Source organism: Chlorocebus sabaeus, chromosome 16 (genome assembly GCF_047675955.1).
Source record: "Chlorocebus sabaeus isolate Y175 chromosome 16, mChlSab1.0.hap1, whole genome shotgun sequence".
NCBI lineage: Eukaryota > Metazoa > Chordata > Mammalia > Primates > Cercopithecidae > Chlorocebus > Chlorocebus sabaeus.
In genome coordinates, this window is record NC_132919.1 from 39,452,258 (window position 1) to 39,466,291 (window position 14,034).

General features: G+C 42.0%; 1 protein-coding gene across 1 annotated transcript in view; it reads right to left on the minus strand.

Annotated features, from left to right (window-relative positions):
* The window catches only part of PPM1E (protein phosphatase, Mg2+/Mn2+ dependent 1E), a 210,798-nt gene that overhangs the window by 16,278 nt on the left and 180,486 nt on the right, over positions 1 to 14,034 (minus strand). Inside the window, exons 2-3 of the mRNA XM_008011261.3 lie at positions 11,350 to 11,468; positions 474 to 673 (exon numbers count right to left, since the gene is read on the minus strand). Coding sequence (XP_008009452.2) covers positions 474 to 673; positions 11,350 to 11,468 — 319 coding nt within the window. The remainder of the gene's footprint in view (positions 1 to 473; positions 674 to 11,349; positions 11,469 to 14,034) is intronic.

A 14,034-nucleotide genomic window follows, 5' to 3' on the forward strand; every position in this document is an offset into this window, starting at 1 on the left:
TTTTTTTTTTTTAAGAGACAGTCTCACTATGTCTGTCACCCAGGCTGGTCTCAAACTCCTGGTCTCAAGCAATCCTCCCGCATCAGCCTTCCAAAGTGCTAGGATTATAGGCGTGAGCTACCGCACCCAGCCTAATCGTTTTCTTTTTTGCTTATATGTTTATAGAATAGCTCTGGAAAGTGACACAAAAGACTACCTTGCCTCCATGGAAGGGAGCTGAGTACCTGGGAGGCAAGGATAAGAGCGACATTTTTATTTTCCCAGTTTTGAACCATGTGAATGCATTACCTATTCAAAAGAACATAAAATAGTTCCTTTTCTGTTGCAAATGTGTGCCACTTTGCATTTAGCACTGCTCTAATCTACCAAAGATACAATTAGAAGTATATCAGAAGTTTTCCTTTTCTAACAGGACCATGAAGGTGTTTGTTTTGTCTTTAAAATCTCACTGACTCTCCAGAAGTGCCCTTTACCTCTAGGTTGAAGAGCATATTAAAGTCAGGAATGCAGACATGTTTGTCCTCCATTTTCCTGCGCATGTTTTTGATGGCATGGATTGATGTCTCATAATAAAGCTGGGGTCTCCTGCGGAGGGGGAAGTCTTTCACCCAGCTGCAGCAAATCTCGTGTAGTTTGCTGAAGACAGAACGGGCCAATTTCACTGTCTCAATCTCTGTGAAAGAAACACAGAAACCCCCAATGAAGAGCCTTGTAAAACTGCTTTTCACTTCTCTGCTTGGTAAAGACAGAAGTAGGTCACCTTAGTCAAGTTCCTCCTTAATAGAAGAAATTCATCCTTCTCAAGAAAAATGAAATGCTGCTTCTGAAGAGAGAAAATCACAACCTATCTAGCAGAAAATCATCAGCCTGCAGCTGCCACTAAATATTCTTATGTCATGAGGAGAAAACCTTTGGCCAGGGCTGGACCTATTCCTGGCTTGATTTCTTCCAGCTGGAGAAGTGCTCTCACCACACTGCTCCCTAGTTCCCAGCACCGGTTCCTTTTTGGTTGTTTGCTATGGTTATCACCAGGAAAGCCAAGCCTCCTATGCTTAGAAAAATAAGCAGTGATTAACACTACTTCCATAGTCCAATTAGCTGGATAAATACCGTGTTTATTGGAATATGGAAGGCCTATGAAAACAGCCCACTAACTACAGAAATAAGAAGGGTGTATGTTGCTTACCATTTGTCTTTGTCCTCTTTCTCCCTGACTTCTTCCTTTACATCCAATTCCTTTTTCTCCTATAAATGATCATTTGTAACTGAATTGTGTGTATATATATATTTTTTTAAATTATTATTACTATTATTATTATTATTATTTTTGAGACAGAGTCTTGCTCTTGTTGCCCAGGATGGAGTGCAATGGCGCTCTCTCTCAGCTCACTGCAACCTCCGCCTCCCGGGTTCAAGCTATTCTCCTGCCTCAGCCTTCCGAGTAGCTGGGATTACAGGTGCCTGCCATCACGCCCGGCTAATTTTTTGTATTTTTAGTAGAGTTGGGGTTTCACCATGTTGGCCAGGCTGGTCTTGAACTCCTGACCTCAGGTGATCCACCCGCCTTGGCCTCCCAAAGTGCTGGGATTACAGGCATGAGCCACCACGCCTGGCCTGTTTTTTCTGTTTGATATATTTGTTTATTAAAGTTTTAGGCCATAGTTTAAATAGTTTAGCCAATAGGTTAGCAAATGAGCTAAAACTTTTATACGACTCTAAGGAAAATGTACTTAAACTCTGTCTATGCATGTGATCCTAGATAGAAAAAGACAGAGAGCAGCCAGAGGAGCAATACTAACAGGTCTTTTGACCCTAAGCCTGCCGCTTCACCTGTGTTTACCGCTTCACCTATTGGGTAGAATTGGCAAGCTGACTTCTGAGGTAGACATGTACCCTCAGTAGATGGACAGATGTGTAAGCCTTTTAAGCAACACTGAATGATACTGAAGAGATTGTATTTCCTACCATTGAACCCTCCACTCAAGTTGTCCTCCACTTAAGTTGAGCTACGGAAATAACCAAAGAGAGATTAGGTTTTCTCAGGCCAGTATTTTAGAAGTTCCTCCTACATCTCAGGTGGAAAAAAAAAAATCGAACTTAAATTTTCTTTTTACTGAACTAAATCAGATACAGCTTGACAGCCTGAGAAAATAAGTGCCAGATGGCAATGGCTACACATGCCTCCTCCAATCTAGAATACAAATCCCAAAGAAGAGAGAGACTATATGTTCTAGAACAGCCTGGGACCTGGACTACCAATTTGATTCTCAGTACTGTCTTTGCCTTAATCTGTGACTACATTTACCTCTTTTCTTATTCAAAATTATTTTTTAAATGACTATATTAAAAAAGCTGACCTCAAGTTTTTGTCCTTTTTTTCCCTCATTAACATAGCACAGGGTAGTAAATCCTGTCTTGTGGTTTTGTCTCTTTTATTTTATTTTTATTTTTTATTTTTTCTGAGACAGAGTCTTGCTCTATGGTCCAGGCTAGAGAGCAGTGGCGCAATCTTGGCTCACTGCAATCTCCACTTCCTGGGCTCAAGCTATTCTCCTGCCTCAGCCTCTTGAGTAGCTGGGATTACAGGCCCCCACCAACATGCCTGGCTAATTTTTTAATTTTTTTTTTTTTGGGGACGGAGTCTCCCTCCATCACCCAGGCTGGAGTGCAGTGGTGGGATCTTGGCTCACTGTAAGCTCTGCCTCCCTGGTTCACGCCATTCTCCTGCCTCAGCCTCCCAAGTAGCTGGGACTACAGGCGCCCGCCACCACGCCCGGCTAATATTTTGCATTTTTAGTAGAGACAGTTTTTCACCATGTTGGCCAAGATGGTCTCCAACTGGCTGGCCTTGAACTCCTGACCTCGTGATCCACCCGCCTCGGCCTCCCAAAGTGCTAGGATTACAGGTGTGAGCCACTGCGCCTGGCCATTTTTTTTTTTTTTTTTTTGAGACAGAGTTTCACTCTTGTTACCTAGGCTGGAGTGCAATGGCGCATTCTCAGCTCCCTGCAACCTCCACCTCTCAGGTTCAAGCGATTCTCCTGCCTCAGCCTCCCAAGTAACTGGGATTACAGGCGCCTGCCACCACACTCAGCTAATTTTGTTGTATTTTTAGTAGAGATGGGGTTTCACCATATTGGCCAGGCTAGTCTTGAACTCCTCATCTCAGGTGATCCAACCACCTCAGCCTCCCAAAGTGCTGGGATTACATGAGTCACCATGCCCGGCCATTTTTTTTTTTTTTTTTTGAGACGGAGTCTCACTTTGTCGCCCAGGCTGGAGTGCAGTGGCCGGATCTCAGCTCACTGCAAGCTCCGCCTCCTGGGTTTACGCCATTCTCCTGCCTCAGCCTCCCAAGTAGCTGGGACTACAGGCGCCCGCCACCTCACCTGGCTAGTTTTTTGTATTTTTTAGTAGAGACAGGGTTTCACCATGTTAGCCAGGATGGTCTCGATCTCCTGACCTTGTGATCCGCCCGTCTCGGCCTCTCAAAGTGTAGGGATTACAGGCTTGAGCCACCACGCCCAGCCTTTTTTTTTTTTTTTTTTTTAAATAAGAGGATCTCTCTCTGTTGCCCAGGCTGGAGTGGGGTGATGCAATCACAGCTCACTGCAGCCTCAAATTCCTGGGATCAAGCAATCCTTCTGCTTCAGCCTCTCAAGTAGCTGGGATCACAGGTACATGCCACCATGCCTGGCTAATTTAAAAAACAAAAAACAAAAAACTTTTTTTTGTTAAGATGGGGGTCTCACTATATTGCTCAGTCTCATGTCAAACTCCTGGTCTCAAGTGATCCTCCCACCTTGGCCTCCCAAAGTACTGGGATTACAGGCATGAGCTACCATGCCTGTCCCTACTGTTAGCATTTTTATATAACTGAAAACCAAGGGTGAATTTAAAAGAGAAAAGATAAAGAGCAAAGACAGCCTGTGGAGGTATATACAAGAAGGAAATTGAGGTCAATAGACAATCCAATATTTTGATTGTTTTAAGCAACTACAAGTTTTATTTAAGCACTAGCTTGCCAGAGACTATTTCTTCCAGCCAGCAATTACTTGCTTGTATGACTGCAACCTATCTGGTCTCTGCAGCAGTATAGGCCCCCAGATGCAGACCCTGAGATGGACATGTCCTCATCTGACATAGCTATAACAGAGGATTACAAAACAATCAAGTGAATTTAGAAACTTTGAGGGAGAATGGGGTAGGGTGAAACAACATATTAACTATCAGGATAGTTCCCAGATAACAATATAAACTATTGTAATATTCTTTGGCTTGTATATTACTCTTATATAGATCTGCATTGTCAAGTACAGTACCTACTAACTACATGCGGTTATTTACATTTCTTTTTTTTTTTGAGATGGAGTTTCACTCTTGTTGCCCAGGCTGGAGTGCAATGGCATGATCTAAGCTCACCGCAACCTCCGCCTCCCAGGTTCAAGCAATTCTCCAGCCTCAGCCTCCCAAATAGCTGGCATTACAGGCATGCACCACCATGCCTGGCTAATTTTATATTTTTAGTAGAGATGGGTCTTCTCCATGTTAGTCAGGCTGGTCTCAAAATCCTGACCTCAGGTGATCCATCTGCCTTGGCCTCCCAAAGTGCTGGGATTACAGGTGTGAGCCACCGCACCCAGCCATGGTTATTTAAATTAATCAGTAGGGTGCAGCGGTCCCAATGTGCCGACAGCTCCAGCTACCTGGGAGGCTGAGGTGGGAGAATTGCTGGAGCCCAGGAGTTTGAGGCTATAGGATGACATGATAGCTCCTGTGAATAGCCACTGCACTCCAGCCTGGCCAACATAGCAAGACTCCATCTCTTAAAAAGTAAGTTAAAATTAAATAAAATTTAAAATTCAGTTTTTCGGTCACATTAGCTCTATTTCAATTGCTTGATAACCACATGTGGCTAATGGCTCCTACATAGGGCAACACAGGCAGGGAGCATTTCCATCATTGCACTGTCTATTGGACAGAGCTGGTATAGACAGATTAAACTGATTAGAGGGAGTAATATCAGTTTCCTCTAACATTTGATAAATCACTAGATCTGTTCATACCACTCCCAGTTGCTCCTTCCCCTGTGTCCCCATTATACTTTGTTCACGCTGTCTATTAAAGCTCTTAACCACTTTTGGTAATAATAAATAACATTTATTGAGTATCTGCTACATTCCATGCCTCTAGAACTTTTCACAAATAGGTAACATCATTCTCAATCCTAGGTTTATCTGACTCAAAAGTCCATGTTCTTCATCTCCAAATTAGACTGCAGATAGCGACTGTCTTAATTGCCCTTGACAAGCCATAATTAGTACCTAGCAGACAGCAGGTATACATTAGATGCTTGTTGAAAAAATAAATATGCAAACTGTCACATAAATTAAATAACCATTAAAATATTAAACATTTATATGCTTCTTGATTGTGTTCTGCTTCACTCATCTCAGCATCTATTTCTATAATGCTACCATTCTCTTTAAGTTACCATAACTTTAAAATGTTTTAATATCAGGAGATCTAGTTTTCCTATCTATTACTCTTAATTTTAAAGGATGTCACTTGGTTTTTGTGTTTATTTTTCCAGGTGAACTTTCTAAACATTTTGACAAGTTTGGTCAGAAAAACCTGTTGCTATTGTGTTTGGGATCACATTAAATTTATAGATTTGGAAAAAATATATATCATTTTCATATGAAGTCTATTCCAGGAAAAAATTGTATTGTTTTTAAAACTTAAATCCTTTTTATGTTGCTCAATAGAGTTTTAATATAAGTCCTTCATATTTCTTAATCACTTTATTCCTGCTTATTTATTTGCCATTTTGAATCAGACTTTGCTTTATTATAATTATTTTTCTTTTCATACCAAGCTAATTTTTGTATTTTTAATAGAGATGGAATTTCACCATGTTGGCCAGACTGGTCTTGAGCTCCTGACCTCAAGTGATCCATCCTCCTTGGCCTCCCAAAGTGCTGGGATTACAGGCATGAGCCATGTCCCGGCCAGAACTTTGCATTTCTTTTTTTTTTTTTTTGAGACGGAGTCTGGCTGTGTCGCCCAGGCTGGAGTGCAGTGGCGCAATCTCGGCTCACTGCAAGCTCCGCCTCCCGGGTTCACACTATTCTCCTGCCTCAGCCTCCCCAGTGGCTGGGACTACAGGCGCCACCACCACGCCCGGCTAATTTTTTGTATTTTTAGTAGAGATGGGGTTTCACCGTGTAGCCAGGATGGTCTCAATCTCCTGACCTCGTGATCCGCCCACCTCAGCCTCCCAAAGTGCTGGGATTACAGTCGTGAGGCTTTAATTGTTATTTAAAACTACCAAACATTGCTCTTTCTTCCAATAACATTTCCTTCTTTCTTTACTCTGAAACCCTGTGATTCGGGTTTAGCCAGTTAGAGAATCCCATCCTTTGGCCACAGTGATTAGTTCAGGAATGGGAAACCATCCAAGTTGGACCAATTAGAGTAAATCCTGTGGCTTCTGTAAGAACAACTGAGAAAATCTACTCTTGTTTTCCTGCTCAACTTGAGTTTGGACAGATGAAGACCTGGATTCCCAGCAAGTCATACTGCCACCTCATGGAACCTGAAGACAAAATCAAAATGAAAGAAAGTACAGCTGAGAGTTGGAGAAATGCCAGGTTCTGTTGAGATCATTTGAAGCCTTGAATCTGCCTGTGTATCCCTTATCCTGGAAGGTAGTCAATACATTCTGTTTTGCTGAAGACAACTGAAGCTGTGTTTGTAATCATGTACAACTGACAAATTCCAGAATACACATTAAACATAAACGTGACATCCAAGATATATCCATCTAGGCCTACTTTATAAAGAATATTTTAAAAATTAGGAATGATATTAAATTTTTTTTTTTTTTTTTTTTTTTTTTTGAGACGGAGTCTGGCTCTGTCACCCAGGCTGGAGTGCAGTGGCCGGATCTCTGCTCACCGCAAGCTCCTCCTCCCGGGTTTACGCCATTCTCCTGCCTCAGCCTCCGGAGTAGCTGGGACTACAGGCGCCCGCCACCTCGCCCGGCTAGTTTTTTGTACTTTTTAGTAGAGACGGGGTTTCACCGTGTTAGCCAGGATGGTCTCGATCTCCTGACCTCGTGATCCGCCCGTCTCGGCCTCCCAAAGTGCTGGGATTACAGGCTTGAGCCACCGCGCCCGGCCATGGAATGATATTAAATTTTATCAAATGTTTCTTTTGGCATCTTTAGAGATTACTGCTTATTTTTATTTTCCCCTATTAATATACAAGTTGTGCTATAGACTTCCCAATATTTTGTTCTTGAAGTTTTGCTCACTGTTGTTTCCCCAGTATTATACATATATAGTAACATATATAGTAGACCCTCAATAAAATATTCAGTGAATGAATTAACTGCTGTACTCAATATACAAATATTTTACTTAAGTTTTTTTTTTTTTTTTTAGGCTGGGCGCAGTGGCTCATGCCTGTAATCCTAGCACTTTGGGAGGTCAAGGCCTTTTTTTTTATTTTTATTTTTTGAGACAGAGTCTCGCTCTGTCACCCAGGCTGGAGTGCAGTGGCTCGATCTCAGCTCGCTGCAAGCCCCACCTCCCGGGTTCACGCCATTCTCCCGCCTCAGCCTCTCAAGTAGCTGGGACTACAGGCGTCGGCCACCACGCCTGGCTAATTTTTGTATTTTTAGTAGAGAGGGGGTTTCACCATGTTAGCCAGGATGGTCTCGATCTCCTGATCTTGTGATCCGCCCACATTGGCCTCCCAAAGTGCTGGGATTACAGGTGTGAGCCACCACACTCAGCCTTTTTTTTTCTTTTTTTTTTTTTTTTGAGATGGAGTCTCACTCTCGTTGCCCAGGCTGGAGTACAATGGCACAATCTCGGCTCACCGCAACCTCCACCTTCTAGGTTCAAGCAATTCTCCTGCTTCAGCCTCCCAAGTAGCTGGGACTACAGGTGCACTCCACCACTCCTGTCTAATTTTTGTATTTTTAGTAGAGAAGGGGTTTCACTATGTTGGCCAGTCTGGTCTCAAACTCCTGACCTCAGGTGATCCACCTGCCGTGGCCTCCCAAAGTGCTGGGATTACAGGCATAGCCACCACACCCAGCCTACTTAAGATTTTTTTATGTTGACAACTAAGACTGGTCTCTCATTTCCTTTTTTAGTCTTGGGTGGGTTCTGGTATCAGTGTTATATTATGCAAATTTTCCTTCTTTTCCTGTGCTATTGGAGCATTCATTTTAAAAAGGATTGGGACTGGGCACAGTGGCTCATGCCTGTAATCCCAGCACTTTGGGAGGAAGATTCTTGAAGGAAGAGCAAGACTCTGTCTCAAAAAATAATAAATAACTATACAATAAAAAAATAAAAACCATTGGAATTATTCGCCTTTGATCATTTGAAAATGTTCACCTTACTTGTAGAGTCACCTACTCCATGGCCTTTTGTGGGGATTATTCCTTGATAACTTTCTCAATCTCTTTCTTCTTAGGTAAACTTTGTTAATTTTTTTTTTTTCTAGAAAACATCCAGGTTTTCAAATTTATTTACAAAAACTTTTTATTATTCTTTAATTTCCTCTGTATTAGTGATCATTTTCCCTTCTTGTTTTTAATTTTTATAGTGGGCTGGGCTTAGTGGCTCACCACTGTAAACCCAGCACTTTAGGAGGCCAAGACAGGAGGATCACTTGAGCCCAGGAGTTCAAGACCAGCCTGGGCAACATGGCGAGACCCTGTCTCTACAAAAAATACAAACATTAGCTGAGCATGGTGGTGCATGCCTGTAGTCCCAGCTACTCATGAGGCTGAGGTGCGAGGATCACTTGAGCCTGGGAGGTAGAGGCTTCAGCGAGCCGTGATCATACCATGGCCCTCCAGCCTGGGTAACAGAGGGAGACCCTCTCTCTCTCTCAAAAAATAAATAAATAAATAAATAAATATATAAATAAATAAATAAATATAATAATTTTTACACTGTGATATTTCAAATTGGTTTTTGGGTTCTTGTTGTCATTGTTTGAGACAGGGTCTCGCTCTGTTGACTGGGCTGTAGTACATAGCTCACTGTAACCTTGAATTCCTGGGCTCAAGTGATTCTCCTACCTCAGCCTCCCAAGTGGCTGGGATTATGGGTACATGCCACCATGCCCAGCTAATTTTTAAATTTTTTGTAGAAATAGTGCCTCACTATAGTGCCCAGGCTGGTCTCAAACTCCTGGTCTCAAGTGATCCTCTTGCCTTGGCCTCCCAAATCACTGGCATTACAGGCATGAGCCACCATACCTGGCCCTCAAATTGGTTTTAGGTTGTCTGGACAAAAGGTGTATCTACCAAACTAAATGTGTACCAAGTGACATATCCAAGGTCACTTAGCAAACATTCTGTTAGGGATAATGAAAACATGAAAAGAACTTTAAGGATTTTTTTTTAAGTCTGTTTTTGGAAACAACCAAGAGGAGAGACAAAAGGCACTTCAGTGAGGACTTTAAGCCAGTGACAGCAGGCCTTATTCAGTATGCTCATTTCCTTCTCTGATGTTTGGATAAACACAATATGCCCCATAGAGATTCTCTGTGGTGCAGTTCACCCTGAGTGATTGGGGCTAAATAAATACAGGATTTCCAAATAGTTTAGAATAATAGTAGATCAGTCTGAATCACAGCAGTCGCATGGAGACATTACTAGGTAATCTCTTGGAAAAATAAAAAATCAGAATAACCAATTATGTCCACCAAAAGAAAACGCTTCATTTCACTTTTTCTATCTTACAGGGATCAAACAATTCTTCCAAAGTGGGCATGTAGGACAACACTCCAATCTTTCTAGATTAAGTATTCTCCTTCTGCAGGGAGTAGTGTAAGACATCAGTATATAAATAATTGCTGCTTGAAATGGAAAAATAAAGTAAAAAAAGGGATGCGAAAAAGTGAAAATTGTCCGAAGTAGCAGTCCACCCCCTCACAGCTGTAAATTACTCATCAGTCATTAATGTCATTGTTCTGAGCTGGAGCTGAATCAGCTGTTACCCTGGCTGGAGTGAAGCAGAATTTAATCTATCTTTTCATCATAAGGCTTTTATTCTATGCATCAGTAGCAGAGGAAAGACCAATGCTTTATAGCAAAAATTCTATCCAACTTGACTCTGGAACAATTTGGTTCTAGGTGAATCAGTTACTGTCAGTAAAAACAAGAAGAGTGATTCCTTCCTTGCCAATATTCTGTCACAATCTACAGAGATAAAGGAAGAACAGAAATGTTTACTTTTATATCTGCCTCACATTCTCTGGAATCCAGCTACTCAGATTCATTAATATATGCTTTGCTCCATATATACCATGTTTAAAGGCAAATGCTTTAAATAGAACAAATCTGAAATATTAAACTTTCTTAACAATTTTGAGTAGTAATTCTCTAATTTTTATAAAAATATTTTCTTTGATCCTGTCAAATATGTATAAGCCTAAGACATTAATAAACATGACTTCATTAAGAAATAGAGCCTCATAATTTATCTGGAAAAAAAGGTACAATGATCTATGCAATTAAATCACATTTGCATATCTGTCATAAAGAGTTCTGTTTATTGGTAGATATAAAATTTAATATAATTAGTGAGAAGTTGTGTTACAACTGATTTCTTGGATTTTTGTATCTTTTAACTTGATACACAGTGAAGGTGTTTTGTTTTTTTTTTCTCTTTCTCCCAGGCTAGAGTGCAGCGGCACGATCTCAGCTCACTGCAACCTCTGCCTCCTACGTTCAACCAATTCACTTGCCTCAGCCTCTCGAATAGCTGAGACCACATGTGTGCGCCACCACGCTGGCTAATTTTTGTATTCTTTTTAGTAGAGATGGGGTTTCACCACGTTGGCCAGACTGGTCTCAAACTCCTGACCTTAGGGGATCTGCTCGCCTCGGCCTCTCACGCTGGGATTACAGGCATGAGCCACTGCACCTGGCCTAACTTGGATTTTTAAAGGTAAGCTAAACATTTCTCAGGTTTTGCTCAAATTCTCCCTCACCCACTCATCTTTTTTGTTATATCTTCACATTCTTCACTTTAATCTTTCCATTCATGTAGGTATTACTTATGACAATCTCCTGTTGCTCCAGTTATCTTCTAAATACTACTCCACCTTTTTCAAAATACACTTGTATTTTTCTCTTCTCCCCTCCTTTTATTGATTTATTTGAAAAAAGTTGCATTTTTTTTTCTCCTGCTACCACTATATAAACAACCAGCAGGTAAATGTAATTAGATTTAGTATTTTGCAGATATTTTCTGTGGACCACTACACATAGAAGATTCTAATATTTTTAAACAAATAATGTAGAAAGGTACTCACCCACAGTCCCTTCTGTGCCATCCATTTCCTTTGGGATATAATGTGCAGAAAGATCACTCTGAAGGACTTCATCTGATGTGGCTCTGGCTAAAGCAGCAGCCAAAAAGGAAGGGCAATTACTGAAAGAAAAAAAGGCTATTTTCAGTAAAAGAATTAGGAGGTAATACATTTAACATTACTAATAATTACATATTAATTAGAACATTGTCTCAAAACAAAATTATACCTTTAAACAATATTCAATAAATATTTATTGAGTAGGCACTCTGGGCACTGGGTATATATCGATACATAACACAGACATGGCTCCTTACCTATAGGAGCTACAGGCAGATGACAAACTAATAGGATATAACTTAAAAGTGGGATATGGTTTTTTTGGTTTTTTTTGTTTGTTGTTTGTTTTTTAGATGGAGTTTTGCTCTGTCTCCAGACGGAGTTTTGCTCTGTTGCCCAGGGCTATGGCGTGATCTCGGCTCACTGCAACCTCCGCCTCCTGGGTTCAAGCAATTGTCCTGCTTCAGCCTCCCGAGTAGCTGGGACTACAGGCATGTGTCACCACGCCCAGCTAATTTTTGTATTTTTAGTAGAGATAGGGTTTCTCCATGTTGGTCAGGCTGGTCTTGAACTCCCAACCTCAGGTGATCTGTCCACCTTGGCCTCCCAAAGTGCTAGGATTACTGGCATGAGCCACTGCACCCAGCCCAGGATAAGTTTTATAGAGGAAACAAACAGGATACAATGATAGAGAATAATAAAGAGGGGTATGTACTTAGATGGAATGGTCAGGAAAGCAACACCTTAAAGGATGAAAAAGACTCAGTTACGTGGGATTGGGAAGTTAGGAGAGAATACTCCAGGCAGAGGGAATACAATTTATACAGAACCTTTTTTTTTTTTTTTTTTTTTTTTGAGACAGAGTCTTGCCCTGTTGCCCAGACTGGAGTGCAGTGGTGCAATCTTGGCTCACTGCAGTCTCTGCTTCCCAAGTTTAGCCTCCCAAGTAGTTGGGACTACAGGCGTGCATCACCATGCCTGGCTAATTTTTGTATTTTTAGTAGAGATGGGGTTTTACTATGTTGGCTAGGCTGATCTCGAACTCCTGACCTCAGGTGATCCATCCTCCTCAGTAGTCCCAACTACTCAGGAGGCTGAGGCAGGAGAATCACTGGAACCTGAGATGTGGAGGTTGCAGTGAGCCGAGATCGTGCCATTGCACTCCAGCCTGGGCAACAAGAGTGAAAACTCTGTCTCAAAAAAAAAAAAAGAAAAAAAAAAAAACTATGGAAATATCTGAGATGTCCTAGTCAAGGTGTCAAATGGTTAACTGGATATTCTAGTCTGGCATTTGAGATGTTAGGAAATTTGGAACTTGCAAATGTATGAATGATATTTAAAGCTACAGCAATAGAAAAGACCACTGATACAGTTTCGATATTTCAAATTTCATGTTAAAATCTGATCCCCAATGTTCAAGGTGGGGCCTGGTTTGGGTCATGGAAGCAGATCCCTCATGAATGTCTTGGTGTAGTCCTTGTGGTAATGAGTTAATTTTTGTGCCATCAGTTCCTGTGAGATCTGATTATTAAATTAAAAAGAGCTGGGCACCTCCTACCCTCTCTCTCTCATTTCCCAACATGTGATCTCCACATGAGGGCTCCCTTTTGCCGTCTGCAATGAGCGGAAGCTTCTTAAGCCCTCACCAGAAGCAGATGCTGGTGCCGTGCTTCTTGTGCAGCCGCAGAACTGTGAGCCAAATAAACCTCTTTTCATTATAATTTACCCAGCTTCAGGTATTCCTTTATAGTAATTCAAAGCAGACTAAGACAATCATATAGGAAGAAAACATAAAAAGAGAATTGCTCTAGATCAGTGATCTCTATGTGCCTCCTGGCTTCCCCCTCTGGGAACGAGAAGATTATCCTATGCCACACCATTGTATATTGGGTTATAGTGGGAAAGGGAGTAGATAAATTGCCTCTTTAGTTCACAGGTTTTCAGTCAAGTGGAACAATAGTTAAGGAGCTGTCATTAAGAAACTAGCACTCCAGGCCAGGGGTGGTGGCTCACATCTGTAATCCCAGCACTTTGGGAGGCTGAGGTGGGCGGGTCACAAAGTCAGGAATTTGAGACCAGCCTGGTCAACAGGGTGAAACCGTGTCTCTACTAAAAATTAAAAAAAAAAAAATTAGCTGGGTGTGGTGGTGGGAACCTGTAATCTCAGCTACTAGGGAGGCTGAGGCAGAAGAATCATTTGAACCTGGGAGGTGGAGGTTGCAGTGAGCTGAGATCATGCCACTGCACTCCAGCCCAGGCGACAGTGCGAGACTCTGTCTCAAAACAAACGAACAAACAAACATACAAAAAAACCCCAAAAAACTAGTACTCCAGCCCCACAGGCTACCCTTGGCAGATATCCCCCTAGGCCATCCAAGCAGCCATGTGCCTGTGTCCTGGGCCTGAGAAGCAGCTCTGTGAGCCACCACCAGAAGGCACACCCCCAAGCAGTAACATTCGCATGCCCAAAACCTGATAAACAGCCTTACAGGCCCATTCCTGGAGGACATGACCCTAGGCCTGCCCATGCCCAGGGCCTGAGAAACAGGCTGGCAGGTCTTCTTCCAGTGGATATGACCCCATGCTGGCCAAGAAACTGTGTGCCTGCACCCAGAAGAGGAACAGCCT